General features: G+C 48.4%; 1 protein-coding gene across 4 annotated transcripts in view; it reads left to right on the top strand.

The window, feature by feature from the left end:
• TENM4 (teneurin transmembrane protein 4) overlaps nucleotides 1–18682 on the top strand; it is a 1359030-nt gene that overhangs the window by 1215155 nt on the left and 125193 nt on the right. For all 4 annotated transcript variants that reach the window (XM_032427010.1, XM_032427011.1, XM_032427009.1 and 1 more), the window contains 2 exons: nucleotides 1672–1866; nucleotides 7885–8085. In XM_032427010.1, coding sequence (XP_032282901.1) covers nucleotides 1672–1866; nucleotides 7885–8085 — 396 coding nt within the window. The remainder of the gene's footprint in view (nucleotides 1–1671; nucleotides 1867–7884; nucleotides 8086–18682) is intronic.

Here is an 18682-nt window from a genome sequence, read left to right as displayed (position 1 = left end):
ACTTCGCAAGTGTGGTCTCTCTGGCCTTGTGGCCAGGCCTGCGTTACTGCTCCATGGTGCCGGGATCTCTGTTGAGACCACTGAGGGGAGGGGTTGGGTGGGGGGCTGCTTTATGCCACACGGGACCCTAATGTTGCCTCATATCTGGGCATGGACAGTGCTAATGATGACCAGTACTGAGACGGCTTAAAGGCTACCCATGATGTGCCCTGTGCATTTGGCCTTCCTTTCTGTCCTTGGAAGAGTCAACAGGGCGAAGGCCAAAGGAGCTCTGTAGTCTGAGGCTTTGGCACTCCTCTTGGGAAACTGAAATGGCTCCTTCCTTTGGTCTTCCCACCTCTTCAATCCTTCAGCAAGCGTTTGCTTAGTGCCCTTTGGGGCTTGTTCCCGTGCTAGGTGCTGGGGTTAGAGCACTGAGCGAGGCCCAGCCCAGGAGCTCTCAGTCTGGTCGGGGGGACAGACAAGTAAGTAGATGATGACAAAGCAGTCATGAGCAAGTGAAACACGCTACAGCAAGGTTAAATTCAGGGAGCGGCTGTCTTAGCTTGGACACGATGAGGACCAGGAAAGCTCCCTGGATGGAATTGGAATTGGAATTGGAATCCAGACCTGATGCTTGAACAGTCGTTCATCAGTGTGAGGCAGAGGTGGTTTTTCAGAGTGCCCAGCAAATACTGTGACATGATGCTGTTTGGGGGCTTCAGCTTGTTGTTCCTAATGTGGAAGAAACTCCGTTTGAGATTGCAGAGCTGCAGCCCCGAGGAACCACAGTGATTACCTGCTGAGTGCCTCTAAAAGGAAAGAAACCAGGTGGGGGCCAGGGGAAGGGGGTGCAGCGAGAAGAGGTGAGTCATTCCCTCTAACAAGAATTACTGTCTCATCCCAACCACACTTAAACTTGAGAGTCATGTATAAAACAGCCTTATTGTATCTCGGTAAGGCTGGGAGGTACTTACTGCACAGTGCCATATACTTTATTTTTATATCATGTCCTTCATACAGATGATCACGAAACACTTTATGCTAAGAGGCAGAATGGGAAGGTAATACTTTAAAGAGCCAAGTTGGGCTGAGCTATTCTCTTATGGGGGCAATAGTGTGTGGGGCTTGAAGGTAATACTTTAAAGAGCCAAGTTGGGCTGAGCTATTCTCTTATGGGGACAGTAGTGTGTGGGGCTTGAGTGGAGCCTGAAAGGCAAGAAAGGCTGAGCTTTGCTGGGTTAGAGAGACAGCAGGTGGTGCTGCGGATGGGGCACAGGGAACAAAACGGAATGCTGTCAGGAGAGTGCTGGAGGGGAGATTGGGGCAGGCAGGAGGCCCAGCCGCTGTCTTTTCCAGTAAGACCAAGGAACAGATGGAAGCTTTGTGCGTCAAGGTCCTGGCCCCACCACCATGCTGCACCCACAGTACGAGGGGGATGGAGGAGAGCAGCGTTCAGTGGGCGCTTAACTCCACCAGGCCCTGCACGGCACAGCCTAGCCTACAGTTCCACATGTGTTTAAACCAGAATGAAATAAAGCCAGAGACGCAGACAGATGGATACACACGGGGACTGTGGCAAAGCACTTGAGACTCTTGGTCCGGCCTGCAGGCCGAAGGGAGAAAGGGACAAAGGCAGGTGGGCCACGCCAGGCATCGATTCACGCCAGACTTGCCATGCTGTCTCCGCAGCCTCCTGCCCCGTGCTCTGTAGCGGAAACGGCCAGTACATGAAGGGCCGGTGCCTGTGCCACAGCGGATGGAAGGGCGCCGAGTGCGACGTGCCCACCAGCCAGTGCATCGACGTGGCCTGCAGCAACCACGGCACCTGCATCATGGGCACCTGCATCTGCAACCCCGGCTACAAGGGCGAGAGCTGCGAGGAAGGTAGGACCTCGGAGTGGGGTGGGCGGCCCCCCTCCTCTCGGAACGCTGCCAGGTGCAGGGCGCAGCTCTGCCCCGAGCCGGGCACCTGCCAGCAGCGATAATTCACTTAGCACAAGAGGACAGGCAAATGGGAGCCCTAGTTGGTGAAGGGAAGAGAAGTCTCACTGTATGCAGGCTGGTCCTGGGAGCCTTAGATCATTTAACCTCAAAACTGATAGGGTGAGGTAATTATCTCTGTTTTATAGTTAGGGGAACCGGGACTCAGAGAGTCGCATGACCTGCCCAGGGTCACACGGCTGCAGGTGGCGGCGCTGGGGTTGAGCCCAGCGTTTCTGGCCCCCGAGCCCAGGCTCTTTCTCCTCCCCTTTAAGCTCATATTCTCTCCATGTCTTAAGTAAGAGTCTGTTATAGACCTCCAGACTCTGCCCTCTGTTAGCACAGGTATGTGTGTGTAGCTCATCGGTGCTTGTGAGTGTGTCTCTTTCCTTCATAAAGTAAACTATGTGTAGTGGAGGCTAGAAAGGGAGCTTCCACTTTAACAGTGCGCCAGTTCTTCCCTAGGCAATCTCATCTGGTGAGATATGTGGGCATTTCTGTGGCCTGAGGAAGGGCAGCCGCGGGCCCGCGGTCATGGGGCTAGCCAGCAGCAGGGCTGGGACCCACCCCAGGTCTTCTGACTTCAGAGCCCTCTTTCTTCTTGCCTGCATGGGATTTGTAGACGAGTAGGGTCTTATTCACAAGCAATATATATACAAGTGGCTTTTAAGAGTGCATGCTCTGGGATCGGATGTAGGCTTGAGTCCTGGTTGTGCCACTAACTTAGCCTCGCTTCCCTCATCAATAAAATGGGATTTCCTTCCTCAGAGGGCCGTCATAAGGATTGAATTAAATGACCCATGTAAAGCGGTGTCTGACACATAATAAATGCCCCGTAAATGTTAGGTCTTATATTATTAGTATTAATCTGGGGACAGTTGAAGCACATTTCCTGTTTCACCCCAATCACTTTATGCAAGGTCTTTGGAAATGGGTGGACGCTGCTAATGGGCTTCCCTCCCACTGCCCAGCATATAGGGCACTGGCATCTTCCTGGCAGATGGAAGAGGCTCCAAAGGAGAGCTACCCTGCTAACCCATTTGGGATTTAACACATAGGCCCCTCTCAAGGTATCATTTCTCTTAAAAAAAAAAAAAGAAAGAAAGAAAAAGGAAAAAAAAGAGAGCCAAGGGGCACCTGGGTGGCTCAGTCATTAAGCATCTGCCTTCGGCTCAGGTCATGATCCCAGGGTCCTGGGATCGAGCCCCTCATCGGGCTCTCTGCTCGGCAGGAAGCCTGCTTCTCCCTCTCCCACTCCCCCTGCTTGTGTTCCCTCTCTTGCTGTATCTCTCTCGGTCAAATAAATAAATAAAATCTTTTAAAAAAAAGAGAGAGAGAGCCGATATAATGGGCCCACTTTCAAAGAGTGGGGAACAGGAAAGGATTAGTGTCTGAAAAGCAGCGCCTCTCTGAGACAGCCTGCCTGTAAACCCTAAGTGTGCCTGGAGGTCCTGATTCAGACCTATTAACTTTGATGGGGATTACTTTGGGCTGTCTGAGAAAGGAGGAGCGCCAGCCTCTGGAACAAAGGAACTTCGCTTTTTCATCCCGACAATGGTGACCTTCATCTGCTTTCCCTTTGCATTTTAGTCACTTGAGGTGAAGACCCAGAGAAGAAAAGAAAAGCAAAGAGGAGATTCCTCTTGAAACACTGGGGTCGTCCCACCCTGAAGTCCAGCATGTCCTGTGGGCCAGAGAGGGCCCGCTGTCCCCTCCCCAGCTCAGCTGGTTCTGGACAGTGCCCCAGCGGGCAGGCTTACTTACAAAGAGGAAAAAAAAAAGTTGTTTAGCTCTTTGATTTACGTTATCTATTTGAAAGAAGTGTTTTGACTCCTTTCTTTTCTGAGGAGGGCCATGTGGTACTGATTCCTTTTATTATTTCTGTTTCCCTGGTGAAGCGTCACTGCACAGTCCTTGTGTTTATAATGCGGGCTTCTTGGGGCCTTCCTCGCCACCCCGCCCCACTCCTCTCTCTCCTCCTCCTCCCTCAGCTCTCTTCTGACGGGTTTCACCGTGTTTATAAAACATCAACTAACAAGCTTATTTTTTCCCTGTCTCCCTCTTCTTCTTCTGAAGTTTATGGCCCCGTATTTTTTAAAGCCCAAACTGTGCCAACAGGACGCTTGGAGGGAGGTGGGGGGCGGGGAGGGTCAGAAGAGAACACCTTAGGCCTTTTGCAGTGCAAAGTGACACTGTGTTTTGGTCCTGAAGAGCATCTAATAGCTTGTGTGGTCACTGAAGCAGGGCACATTTTGGGGGAAGAGTTGTGTTTGCAGCTTGGCCGTGCAGGCCTCCTCATTTTGTTAATGGGCTAAGCTTCTGCCAGAAATTTTGGCTTGAATGTCAGGCTCTGCAGAGGAAAAAACAGGTAACTGGCCCCTCGTCTAAGCAGAAACTAAGTTAGACTGTCTTCTACCCAGAGTTCGGCCCACTTCCCTGCCAACCTCTCCCCTACTCCTTCAGCATAGAGCTCCCCCACCACGGGCTGGCTGGGTCTCCCCGTGTGACCCACAGCTCCCAGGGAAACAGATGTCATTTGTGAAACCGTCTTGCTGTGATAGAAGGAAGACAACTTTCATCCCATCCTAGGGTTCCCATCACCCCAGAGGCCCCAGAAAGCGAGGGCAGATCCTGAGTCTACGGAGGATGTCTCTAGCAGAGTGTCACGGTGGTGTAGATAATGGCCGTAGGTATCGGGTCAGCAGGGACAGCGTCCTCCCTGCGGGGACCCTGCTCAGCCACTTCAGCCGAGTGGCCTTCTCTTGAGGTGCAGTTCTGTCGTCAGTGCCTTCTGGTCTTCGTTCCCTGCCTGGACCATCTTCTGAGAGTGTGGGATTCGCTTTGCTGGTTCCTGGGTCCCTCTCAGACTTACTGTGTCTGAGGAGCAGGACTGTGACGCCAAGGGCCTCTTGCTAAACTTGGCACCCTCTCGGCTTGCTCACTAACAGTGCAGATTTATAGATTCAACCTCGAGGGCGCCTCAGAGACAGCGTCAACCCCGAAGCCTGGGCCCAGGCGCTCCCAGAACGGGAAATACCTTTATGGGCCTCAGGACAAGAATTGCTGAGTCGTTTCCTGTCAAATTGGAAAGCTCTCTGGATCTAGGGAATTATCATAGTAGCCTAATGGGCCAGAATAATCCTTCTGAGTTTCTGAGATGTGAGGCTTGTCATGAAAATATATCACTGTTATTATTTTTATTATTTTTAATTACCAGGAACTCCAATGGGTCATGCTTTAACCATCATGAAGTGGTGTCCAGAGACTGCGAGAGAAGATTCTTTGCCTTCATTTGGCTTTACTAATTCTCCACTTTGTTCTATTTCTTTTCTTGGTTTGTTTTGCTTTTATTTCTATTTTTTAACCATTTAGGTCTGTATATATGTATGTGTGTATTTTTGAACCAGTAAGATTACAGAAGAAATAGCAAGAGATGTGTACCAGGAAAGAGTGATTCAAATTTAAATTCCTCCACTTACCACTGTGTGATCTTGGGCAAGTTATTTAACCTCTCTATGCTTTCATTTCCTCATCTATGAAATGCGGATAGTAATAGTATCTACCTCAAAGAATTGTCACTAGAGTTAAATGAGACTGTGGAGGTAAATGGTTGAATAGCAAAATATGGCCCAGAAGAGGGACTACATCAGTACTAGTTGTTATTATTATTGTTGTTGCTATTGTTGTTCCCAAGATTCTTTTTTTAGCAAATGATTGCTCCTGACTTCTGACCTTCTGATGTCTCATTTAGATCATTAAATTGAACTCCTTTTCAAGACCTAAAAAGTAAAAGAGCTATCTTGATAAGCTGGCCCTCAGACAGACACTGTGTTCCCAGAATGTGGCCGTTTGTACAGTCTCTGTCCATTTGTGTCTGTGACTTTAACATACCAAGGCCAGCTTTCCCCATCTTTTCTGCAAAAGTCAAATATGTGGGGTTATAAAATTTAATTAATCAATGAAGTAAAATCATGCCTGAATTATAAATAAAGTAAAAGCGCCTCTCTCCAGGTTACCCAAGTCATGCCACTGAAGGTCCTGATAGGATGGAAAAGTAACTTCTTGGCAACAGTGTATCGCTCACACGGTCCTTCCAAATCCTCAGTGTCCTCATTAGCAACTGTTAGGTAATTTTGACACGGGAATTTCAGAGGAGGTACGTGACTTGACGGTAGTCCTAGAACCAGTGCCTTTGTCCCGTGACCCTTGAACCTAGGACCTCCGAGATCGGATGCCAAGTTTCTTCCTGTGGAGGACAGGGCTTCCTCTGGAGGGCTTCCTGGAGGAAGCTGACCACACTCGCTACGGCACCGTCAACCCTTTTTCCAGCTGCTGCACATGGCGGCCCTACCAGGACACCATTCTCCCTTACAATTGCAAGAGGAATGGGAATCCTCTGCCTTCCTAAAATAAAAGACAGATCTCACAACTTTTTGGTAGAGTTGGACCGGCCTTTGCCAACTCTGCCTTCTCTCTGCTGCCTTTTGCACTTTCCATGTGAACTGGAGCCATGTGATAAGTCGGCCCTCAATACTCTCCTTCTGCTTTTTCTGTGCAGGGCTTTACGGAAGATTAGAGGTCTCTGTTAATTTTGTGCAGCCCCGTACCTAAAGCTTTGATTTAGGAAAATCAACCCCAGTAACACATATTGGCTTCAGAATCCGATAGACCTTCAGATTCCTCTCTGGCAGGGTTAACTGTGTGATCCGGCATAAATTATTTGCCTCTCTGAGCCTTGATTTCCTCATCTGTACTTCACGGGGTTATGGAAGAACCTGATTCTGAGGATATATGTAAAGCACTTCCTATGGTGCAGGCACAGAGCAGGTAACCCACATGTTATTCTCCTTTCTCTATTTCTGGGTTGGTCTCTTGAGACCACCTTGACCTTGGGCTCTAGGAGCCCTACAGGGGTTGCTTGGCCGTGAGCCACAGCTATACAATTCACCCCCTATGTGAGGAGAAGCTGTGCAAAGCCTGTGGATATAATTTTGTGGGGTTTTTTGTTGTTGTTGTTTTTTATTAAGTTCAATTCGCCAACATGTAGTAGTACTAATCACGTCACGTGCCCTCCTCAATGGCCATCGCTCGGCCACCCCATCCCCCCACCCCCTCTCTTCTGCAACCCTCAGTTTGTTTCCTGGAGTCCAGAGTCTCTCATGGCAGTGCATGTAATTTTGAATAGTCATTGAAATGTTTGCCCTCTGGAAAGCGAGGTTTGAAAGTTTGTGTCAATCACAAGAACTTTGGGAAGATGATAACATCTAATGGAATTTAAATGCAAAATAAATTCTCTTTTCAATTAAGGAATCTCTTTTAGTCCACCTTCATGGTAAGACTGTATTGTGAGGTGGTAAACAATAATAGTTCATTCGACACAGATTTCGTGAGCACCTCCTCTGTGCTGAGCACCGTTCTCGGAGCTGGATACACAGAAGGGGACAGAATGAAGTCTTGTCGGCTAACTGGTGCAGTTATTACAGGCGCCGCAGGCGCTGGGTACCATGCTAACACTTGATATATATTTCTTTTTTTGTTTTTTTAAGTAGGCTCCGCACCCAACATGGGGCTTGAACTCATAACCGTGAGATCAGTCACATGCTTTACCAACTGAGCCAGCCAGGTGCCCCTTGATATGCATTTCTTACTCTGCCTTACAAACCAAGAAGTAGGAATTTGTATCCACATTTTATAGGCAAGGGAACCTCCCCTAGGTAAACAGTCAGCCTCCTATCAAGCCAGGAACCCAGGTGTACTGTTCATCCAAGTTCTTCCTCTTTACTATATTCAGTGGCCTCTCCACAGGAAGTCTGTGTCCTCTTACCAGGGTGAAGCCCCTCCACTACCAAGTGTCGTACTTCACCACTTCACTGGTCAGATGCTCACCTGTGTTCTCTCTGTTCTCTCTGCTCCGTGTCACAGTGGACTGCATGGACCCCACGTGTTCAGGCCGGGGGGTGTGTGTGAGAGGCGAGTGCCACTGCTCCGTGGGATGGGGAGGCACCAACTGCGAGACGCCCAGGGCCACGTGCTTGGACCAGTGTTCGGGCCACGGAACCTTCCTCCCAGACACCGGCCTTTGCAGCTGTGACCCAAGCTGGACAGGACATGACTGTTCTATCGGTAAGTGTGGGCAGAAGGGCACCGCGTGGCGGGAGGGAGGAGCTTTCCACCATTACCTGTGCACCATTCATTCCCCGTCAGTGATCTGACCCTGTTCCTGGTCATTTAGCGGGGGGGCGGGGGGGGTGGGTGTTACTTTTCCTCTTCCCTTGAACACCATCCTTCAGCACCTGTACTTTTAGATCAGCAGAAGATTCAGAAATTAATCTTCACATCATTTCTTCCATAGTGGTGCCTTGAGAGTGAAAACATTGTCCTATAACCATGTGAATTAGAATAGTAAATTGAAATCTCATCTCCCATGTTATGGTGGTCATCCCTAGAGGCAAGGCCATAGGGAACAGTGTGCCTAGGTAAGACCTGCAGGGATGAGGCTTTAAAGGACTCGGGTCCAGGGGTACCTGGGTGGCTCAGTCGGTTAAGTGTCTGACTGTTGATTTCAGCTCAGGTCGTGATCCCCGTGTTGTGAGATCGAGCCCCAGGTCGGGTTCCACACTCAGCAGGGAGCCTGCTTGGGCTGCTTGGGATTCTCTTGCTCCCTCTGCCCCACCCTTCCTCCCCCCACCTCTCTAAAAAAACGTGGGGGAATCAGGTCCCAGCTGTCAAACTCTTTGGTTTCACTCGTTCATCAGAATAAAGTCTGAACTCAGTGTATTATTTAGGGTTCTCTGTGACCTGATCCCCACCAGCCATTCTGGCCAGATTCTCTGCTAGCCAGTAAGTTCCATGAAGACAGCAAACGTGTCTGTTCACCCTCCATGCCCAGGACTCAACACAGGCCTGGCCCACAGCAGCTGCTTGATAAATACTGATGAATGGATAATAAACACATGAAAGAACACATGATTGAATGTGTTCTTCACTGTAGTGTTCAGTTCATATATAGAGGGTTTATATATATAACATTCAAAGGATCATTACATTAGCACCCTTCTGTTCATAAGCGCTTTACGATTTGTAGACCCTCTCCAGACGAGGGCTTGAATGAGAACATGTGTGAATCACCTAGCACAGTACTGGGATATGGTAGGTGTGTTCACCTCTCAGATCTCATTTCAACAGAGTCCACTGTTTAAATCCACATGAAAGCTCTGTGGGAAAGGTATCATCACCCCTGTTTCACTGATTTACATAATACTTTAATCAGTGAATACTTTTGAATACCTACTATGTACTAGACACTCTTCTAATCAGAGATACAAAGAGATAAGAAAGTCCCAATCTTTGTTGAGCTTCCACTGAGGGAGACAGCAAACAAACAAATGAAGAGAAATAATGATAAAGAAGCTAAGGCACAGGAAATTTTTAAGTAATCCCACCCAAGGACACACAGCTAAAAGTGGCAGCATCCCCCACTATGGTTTTTTGTTTTTTTTTTACTTAAATCACTTTCTTTACCACGCCACACTGTAAACGAAGTGCAGCTCAAATGAACTCATTATGTTGCATATTAACAGTCCTTTTTGTGATCAGGAAAGATGGCTGAGGCCTTTGGCAAAAATGAGATCCATGCAGCATTTGTGCCTTTGGAATACTCTGAACTACCTTGCCCCATTAAATGGAGAATTGGTGTGCAACATGCAGTCTAAATTGGACTCGTATCCTTGTTTGCAAAGCTCGCATTAAGACATGATTGCAAACACAGATGCGCAGGATCTTAGGAATAATTCTTTTTATATAGCTCCGTTTATAGCAATATAATAAATGGTCCTCTTGAAGCCACACTGGGTTGTATTGTTTGTTATGTGGCCACAAAGCTAATTTATGATAGGTATATCACTGTTTGTGCATTGTTAATCCCCGATGAAACTGCACAGCCTTTCACGGAGGCAGGTATAACTTTGGGTGAGATCACTAAGTATTCTTTCATTGGTCCTGTAAAAGGACATGGCAGACCCATTGGAAGGGACTTTGAATAGAACTATGAGAGCTCATCATCCTCCCTTCCTCGTACACCACTCCCCATAACTGGTGTCAAACGTGTGTGTGGCCTCGCGTGCGAAGGCAGAGGAGTTCCAAGTGATGAGAAGCGTCCCTGAGCCCAACAAACCTTGGTTCAAACGCTGGTCCTAGTTATAACTCTGGGCAAGTTCCTTCCCCTCTCTGAGCTGTAAAATGGAGGTGGTGACAGTCCCTACCTTCTGGGGTTATTATTTGGAAAATTATCATGTGGTGAGTTATTTAAGATGATATTAAAGAAGCACTTAGCATGCTACTCAGCTTGTGATATGGGCTCAGTAAATGTTAGCTGCTGTTATGATTATGATTAAAACAGCCACTGATGAGAGCCCTTGATATTAATGAAGACATTTGATAGAGGCAAGATGAAATATGCCTTTTCGGAAATGTGGATTATAGTTTTTAAAGCTCCAACCTACAGCTGACAAAAACAGTGTCATGACTGCCAACCTGGCCAGGAATTTCAAAGATGGCTTCAAAATTACTGTCTCCCCTGGCAGTAGTAATAGCAATTTGTGTTTGTCGAGTGCTTCCCAGCCTACAGAGATACTTCACACACGCACACGCACCCCCACAGTGACAGCCCCGTGGGCAGGGGGACCAGGTAGGACATCACCTCGAGGCTCAGGGGGTTGCCAGGCTTGCCTAAGGCACACCAGGGCCTGAGGAGGCTGGCGGCCAACGTTCAGCCTGGGGCCCCGGGCCTCGCCTGCGGCCCAGCACTCCGTGTCGCCTCTCCACGGGCCACTGTTTCTCCTCAGCTGTCGCTTCCCCCCAGAAGCCAGGCTGAAGGTGAGTGAAGGCACTTGGAAGGTGGTTCTCCCTCGCCACCCGCCCTGTGTCCGCGGTACCTGCTGGCCTCGGTCCCGCCACTGCCACGTGCTGTGTGACCTTGGAAAGGTACTGGCTTCTCTCGACTTCAGTTTCCTGGTCTGAAAACTGGAGATAATGATGTCTCCCTCAAAGCTCATGCGACCGTCAAATTCTAGAACGTATGTACGCGCATCGAATAGTGCCTGGCTAGAGTGAGCGCTTCGCGTCTGGCTCCTACCGCCCTTCCGAGGGCACTTCAGCCAGCGGGAGCTGTTTGAAAGCTATCGAGTTTTTGCCACAAAGGTGAGCAAGAACTGCCTTACTGACTGGATGCCGCTGAAGCTGGGGGGCTGTCTCTATGTCCGGGGGGTTAGCTACAAGGTAGTGGGACAGGCACTGGACTTTGCCTCAGAAAATCTACTCCCTGCTAGTCGAGTGGCTTCGGCAAGTTGCTTAACCTCCCCTCGACCCCTGCCACCTCAGTTTCCTTCATGGTAAAATCACCTAGGGGATTGTGGTAAGGATTCAGTGAGAAGATGGAGGTAAAGTGGTTGACGCCGCGTCTGGCACGACTGGGACCCCCGGTGAGAGGCAGCTCCCGGCGTAGTGTGCGTGTTATTGGCTCCTGGCCTGGCAGGCCTGGCACAGACACTGCCCAGAGCCTTCCTGTCAGGAGCTGCAGGTGAGCAGCTCACCCCATCGCCACCGACTGTGGCTTGTGGGGTTGGCAGAAATCACCATTGGGCCCTCATAGGAAGGAGGACCACCTCTTCCGAGATGAAGAGATGTGTCGCTCTTTGGCCCGGGGAGCAGGATTTAGTGAAAGCAGCTGAAATCAACATGCCCTGCACTCAGCGACCAACCTGTCATGAAATGTGAGCTGACAAGTTCCTCAGCACTGTGATTACGCTTGTGGAAACAGTGAAGTCAGATTTTATGTAAGGATTTACTCAGACCCCCACCTTCCCAGCAGCTTGGCTTCCAATCTCAGCTCAGAAATTCCTCCTGAAATCTAGCCTCCTTCATGGGATATTCCTTCGTGACAAACAGTGTAAGATAACTGTTGGGACAAATGCCTATGGCCTGGAAGAGCATGGGTTATATGCCCCACCCCCCACACACCAGTGTCCTCAACTCTGGACCCAGTGGGACTTGGCTTTTCCAGTCTTGGGGGGATGATAGTAGTGATGGTGGTGGTGGTGATTGCTAGTGTTACCGATAGTAAAGAGCTGGAGAAAGGAAATGACTTGTCCAAAGTAACTCAGCTAAGCGGTGGCAGAGTGTGAATTAAATCTAGGAGCTCTGTTTCCAAGTCCTCAGCTCTTGCCTCAAGCCCCCTTTCCATCCAAAGAGGTTTCCTTACAAGGATAGAGTGTTACTTAAAGAGCCACACATTTCTTAGTGCTTACCGTGTACCAACTACTGAACTAAGTGCATTACAACCATTATCTTAGTTAAGGTTCATATGAAAACTGTAAAGAAAGTATTACTAGTTCCATTTTCTGGATAAGGAAGCTGAAGCTCAGAAAAGTGAAATTCCTTGCCGGCATCCCCCCATCGGTAAGTGGCAGAGTCCAGTTCAAACCAGATATGGCTCCAAGGCCTCTCCCAAGCTCTGTGGTATACTGAGCAATATGTTGTAATCTTGCCTCTCTCTTGCCAAGCTGTGAACTCTATGTGGTCAGGGTCTACCAGTATCCCTAGGGCAGGGCCTGATATGGCTTAGGTTCTCAGTGATTACTCAATACAATGACTTACCCAGTGACACATCAAAGAAGAAGCTAGAGGCTCTGCCCGGGAAGAACCCAGCACACTACCAGTCTAATCTGTTCTCTAAGGCCCCTCGTCCCCACCCCTGTGTACCCCCACATCCTTGCACACACACACACACACACACACACGCACACATGCATGCACATGCTCACACGCACGCAGGGGCGCACGCCCTGCAGAGCTAAAACCAAAAATCCCTGGGCTCCTCCTCTGTCAGTTTCCAGACCTAGCTCATGTTAGTTTCGTGTGCCTTGCCAGCCAGCCAGAACCCCTCCTGGAGGAGAGCTGGCATCATTTCACCTCCTTCAAGTCTTCCCTGGGGAGCAGCCGTGGTGGGCTGGATGCCTCATCTGCTTATGCATAAAGTGGGTGAGCCCAGCAGCGCTGCTGAGCCGAGTGACTGTCCCTACCAACCCCAAGTTGGATTTTCATTCTCTTGGCTGCCTTAGAAAAGGGAAGGAATTTAACCTCTCCAAGGTGGTCCTTACAAGTAGAAAAGTTTACCTTTCTTTCAGAGCCTAAGGACTCCTTAAGAAGATTTCAGTCTCATTGATGTTTTCCAGGACACCATTTCACATGTGGTCCCTTAGACCCAACGTTTGCCCCTCTGCTGGCTCTCCTTCAGGTCTTCCTCCCTGTCCACCCCCACCCAGTAGCCTTGGTCCTCAGCCTCATAAATTCACTCCTCATTTCCACTGCTCTGTGAGCTCGCTCCAGTCTTGTCTTCCATAAATGACTTCTGTGTGTAAGGGTCCTCTTGCGACATTTCGTTCCTTTGGGTTTGCTGGCTCGCAGAAGCAGTACGTGACAGAGATTCTGCCTGGAAAATGCCCATGCTGGTGGTTTATGATTCTTATCATTTCATTGCAGTTGAGTTTCATGGAATAACAGGTGGAGATTTAGAGGATGGGTTCGGAGGTAGCATGTGCAGTCGGAAAGAACCGCATGGGATTTGGACTGGGACCAAGCTAGATTTTTAAGACTGATCTTATCCAAAGACTATGGCTAATGATACCTGCTTTGCAGGGTTGTTTTTCAAATTAGCTTTAATATATGTGTATAAAATGCCTAGCATGGTGCTGGCATTCAATAAGCACTCAATAAATAAAGTATATATTTTTAGAATGCGTGATTAAATCTAAATTAGCCAAAGAGTCCTTAGACTCTTGCAAATTTAAGTCTGAGAACAATTTATACAGTGAAGGTTTGGAGCCAGACCTGGACTTGAGTCTGTGTAACCTTGAACAACTTGCTTTCTCTCTCAGCGACTCAGCTTCTTTGTGGTTTCTGACCCTCTGCCACCCACTCCCCCCAGCCCATCCCTGGTCATCGAGTCTAGATGAAGTTATTAATGTGCTGACATATTTATCCCCAAACAACAGCACAAGGGCCAAACAGCATTAGCATCAGCTTCCTGCCAGATAACAAGCTTTCTGAGCTCGATTCCAGAGAGGGGCACAGCCTCACAGAGAGAGCATCCCAGAACAGCTCCAGACCTGCCCCTTCCCCTGCCAGTAACAGATATCCACCTCATTCTCCTTGTTTCTGCTTCAAATGGTATCTAGTGTGCCTTGGACTTAATGTGTACATCCTTCCTGGAACTCCCTGCGCACTGGGTGCTATTCTGGGCACCGAGGATCAGAGAGCTTCCGCCCACTCAGGAGACGAGACCTAGTTAGGTGGCGTGATAAGAGCTCTGACTGATGTGTGTATGTGGGGTTTGGGAACACAAGGGCAGGAGCAGTGAGCTCAGCTGGAAGAAAGGTGAGAGCGGAAGCTGAGACAGTCTTCCCCAGGGAGGAGACTTGTAAGCCGGACCGTTAGAGGGCGCCTGGCGGTGGGGGGAGTCCAGGCAGAGGGAACAGCGTGTGCAAAGTACCCAGGTGTGTAGGAGCATCATCTGGAAAATCCTGCCTCTGATTGGAGAGTAGCAGCCGTGGGGGTGGGTAGAAGAAGGAAGACCAGAAAGGTAGGCAGGGTCCAAGCCATGGTGTCCACTGAATGCCTGGCTGAAAATCTTGGATTAAAAAATTGTTCAGTGCGCACTGAGGATTTCCCTGTGAGACTTCATGTCAGGGCACCTTCTTTAGCTCTCTCAGCCTAACCTGGACTAGGTTCCACCTTCACTGAGGGGGGACCTTCAAAATTCAAACCCAGATTCTCTGAGCTGCTGATTTCCTCTCTATTCCTCTTCTCCCCTTCCAAAAAGAAATGCAAATCCTAAAGCATAGTTAATAACAAATATGACTGGATAAATAGGGAGTGGAAAATGTCTGTTATCAAATTAAGTCACAATTGACAACAAAATAAGCCCGATGTTTAAAAAAAATAAGAATAAGCTGAAAGTAGTAACAAGGTTAAAAAAAAAAATTAAAGCTCTAAACATAGCATTTGCATTAGTGCTAAATTTTAAAAATGGTAATTCAATTTTATTTACGAGGCAAATATAATTACATTTAAATTTGAGGGAACAGAATTTAATTCTTATTAATGACAGGAAGACTGAGTGAGATGCTTTAATGCCAGAGAAATTGTCTTACGTTCATGGATGGGAGAGAAAATTAAATTCAGCGTGGAGCATTCTCCCTGCTACAAGTCTCATGTGTGTAGCCAGAATTGTTCCCTCTCTGAGAAGCATTAGTTTCTCAGCCCAGAAAGCACAGCACTGACATGCAATTAAACATCAAAAGGAAATGATCAGGCCAGGCTATTTCTGTACAGGTATGTTACGGGAGAAGAAACCCGAGGTTAGAATTTCAGCCAAGGAATAATATCCATTGAGACTTGACATTTCCTGTACCCCTTCCCAATGGCAAGTGATAGCCCGAAATCAAAGTTCAGAATAATAAATACCAAAGAGATTGACACTGAGGCGAGAAAGAAGAGGAGGTGTTGGAGGGAGACAGAGAAGAGCCCACCAGTTGTCTGGGATGCAGCGTGCAGGTTGAGACACAATGAGATGATCCGCTCCTAACATTTAATCGAAGACTGGGAAACTGGGCCCAAACAGGCGTAGTACTAAATAGTGCCAGAGTTAAAGGTTGATAAACCAGGAGCTGTCAGCTTTGTAATTTGGGAGAATTTCCCCTGACAGCCTTAGAACATTTTTGATCAGATTGGAGCTCTTCAGTATGTAAATAGAAGCCCTCCCGAAATTGGGCTTCAGAATCGGGTTTCTGTTTGGATGCCCAAGCTGATGACTTGTACACAATGTCCGGTTGTCTTCCTGAATGAAACTGCTGGTATATAACTTGTAATTTTAAAATAATAACTGTTCTTTGAATGGAAATTTTATTTACATTTTACAGAGCTCCTCATGTACGTGCTTCATGATTCATTCAGGCAACAAGAACATAAGCCTCTGACACCAGAGATGGTGTTGCTCCCAGGGATCCAGAGTTCAGAGAGCTTGAGGGATTTGCCCAGAGACACTCTGGGAAAACAAGGATTCAAATCCATCTTTCTCTGGGCTCAGAGCCCATGTTTATCCCCGGCATAACTCTGCCATTGGCCATTTCCAAGGTTTACGCTGATACTGTTGATGAATGAAGTATGAGGTTCATAAGGTTTCGCTTCATTGGATACCACTGCAAAGAGCCACGTAAACTGGATCTTGACCATGAGGTACCTGGTGGTACTACAGGGGCTCAAGGAAAAGAGTGATTGCTTTCAGCCAGGGTGATCAGGGGGGCTTCCCGGAGGAAGCGGGATTTAAGGTGGGTGATATAGGTTGGGTTTGAGTTGGCAGAGAGAGAAGAGACAAGCACCTTGCAGCAGCCAATTGTAGAAGTCAAAGATTTACAATCTGTTACAAAGATGCAACAGAACATGGCATTTTCCAGGAAAGACCAGTAGTTTGGAGTGGCTTTGCTTAGGATATTTGTGGCACTAGAGAGAGGGAGAAGAGGTGAGGGAAGTTAGTAGGCGTTTAGTCACATATGGCCTTGAAAGAATTTAGGTTTGATCTGTCAGTGGGAACCACTGAAAAATTTTAGGCAGAGGTGTGATATGGTGAGGTTCAGTTTTGGAAAGCTTACTCTAATATTGGCATGTAGTTGGAGGTGCTGGGGAGACATCTAGGTGGAAGTGTCCAGGAGCCAGTTTAGATAGGTGAGCACATGACTGGGTGGAGAGATGGGCCTTTCACAGAAGGATATCAGAGTCTTTGGGAAGAGGGCTGAACATCGCTATCTCTTCAGCTCACCCATTTGGGCCCTTTCAGTGAGGTTTGGGTAGTGTTCCAGCCCTGGCCAGAAATCCGCATCCTGGGCATGTTGTGTGGCTTCTGTGCTCACCAGCCCTTTCCTCCCTTGTTATCCTTCCGCAAAGTCAGACCCTATTGGGAGGCCTCCTCCAAGCTAAGTTTGAACTCCTCTAATCAGGAAGCCAGATAGCCTCCAATTAAGATGAATAGCAGTGGCTTACTGCTTCCTGTGATAGGTGCTTCCTAAAGCTCGAAATTCTGGTCCTAGGGGAGTAAGTGTGGAGACTGCTATGCACCAACATCCTGGAATCCACTTTTCTGCTTGGTTTGAAAGCACTCCAAGCTCCTCGAGTGAGGTGAAAGGCCATGTGGTTTCCAAGGCTCATTAGCTTTCTGCCAACTGGATCTGTGGGACAGAGTGGGGCTGGGAGCAGCGCTGACCCTCTGGTAGAGGGATGGAAGTTGGAAAGCACCCAAGAGTGGCTGGGGTTTGGCCTCAGTGTCAAAAGGAAACCAATTACCGTAAGGAAGTTGAAGGCTCCTTTCCTGTACCTTCCTCTCCTTCTGGCTTCTTCCTGAAACCTGCACTGAGACTAAAAACCATCCGCCCAATTTAGTGAGAGAAGGAGGGAGGAGGGTGCTATGTTGAAACCTATATTGATATAGAGATATAGGAATATCTATCCATGGGAGAGGAAGGTAACTTATAAGTATCCTACTGTGTGCTGGGCCTGGTGGCAGCTTGGTGCTCCTTTACACATGTGGGTAGACTTGAGTTCCTTGAGGATGGGAATAATTTAATGTCATTTCTGAAACCCTAGCCTCTAGGAGTAGCTGGCACATAGGTGCTCAGTATATTTTCAAATCAAGTTTAGGGTTCTGGCAGATAGGAATCCTTATCGCCGTTGTATAAAGGACAAAGCTAAGGCTCAGAGTTGTGCTGTGTAGCTGGGAAGTAGCAGACCAAGCTCTTACAGCAGCGTCTGTGAATTCAAGCCTCTGTTCTGTGCAAAATGGTAGAACCTTGAATAGTTACATGGATGTAGTCAGAAGATACATTTCCTGTGTAAGACTCACCAGGGAATGTAGAGTTCAGGCTGGCGATGGCAGGGCTGGGGAGGCAACACGGGGAGACTATTTACCCTGATAAAGGTTCGCATCAAGTGCTTTGAGAAGGCAGGAGGTGAAACTTTCCAACTGGGGCACTAGAAGGAGGCTTCAAAGAGGAGGAGCCAGAACTCAAAGCCCATGTACAGTTGAACATGGGAAGATTGAGGTAAAAGGGGAACCCAGACCATGGAAACAGCTTGTAGAGAGGCACAGAGGAGGGGCCACAGAGTGTGGTATGGCCCCTGCTTCGGCCATCTGTCTAGCTGGCCCCTTCCATGACCATTCCTAAGGCAGCCATCAAGTTCTTGCTCAAATGCTGACATACATGTCCTATGGGGCAAAGGACAGGCACTTCTTCTCTCTCGACCCTTATTTTCCTGTCTGCAGAATGACTAGAGCATCTCTGAAGTGTCCTCTCACGATCTCATCACAAAAACCACTCCTCTAAGTTTTTCTCCTTGTTTTCTCTCTTACCCCTAAACCCATCTGAGGGGGATCTCATGCCCAGAGGCAGGCCACTTCCTGCCCAGAGCCAGCTCCCTCCTTCTCCATCACTCTCCCCTGGTTCCATGGTCCTTCACCTCCAGCTCTTCTCCTTCATCACCCACAGCTTCCCGTGTCTCTGTGCCTCTCTCCACGTCCACCTTGCAAAACCCATGACCGTCCCAGCCACTCACCATCTCTCAGCTTACAGCCCACTTCGAGCACTGGAAGCCAAATCACCTCATGTTCATGATC

The sequence above is a fragment of the Phoca vitulina genome, unplaced genomic scaffold (assembly GCF_004348235.1).
Source record: "Phoca vitulina isolate PV1807 unplaced genomic scaffold, GSC_HSeal_1.0 scaffold36, whole genome shotgun sequence".
In the NCBI taxonomy this organism is placed as follows: domain Eukaryota; kingdom Metazoa; phylum Chordata; class Mammalia; order Carnivora; family Phocidae; genus Phoca; species Phoca vitulina.
The sequence above is the reverse complement of the archived record's forward strand: the minus strand, read 5'-3'. Positions and strand labels throughout refer to the sequence as shown.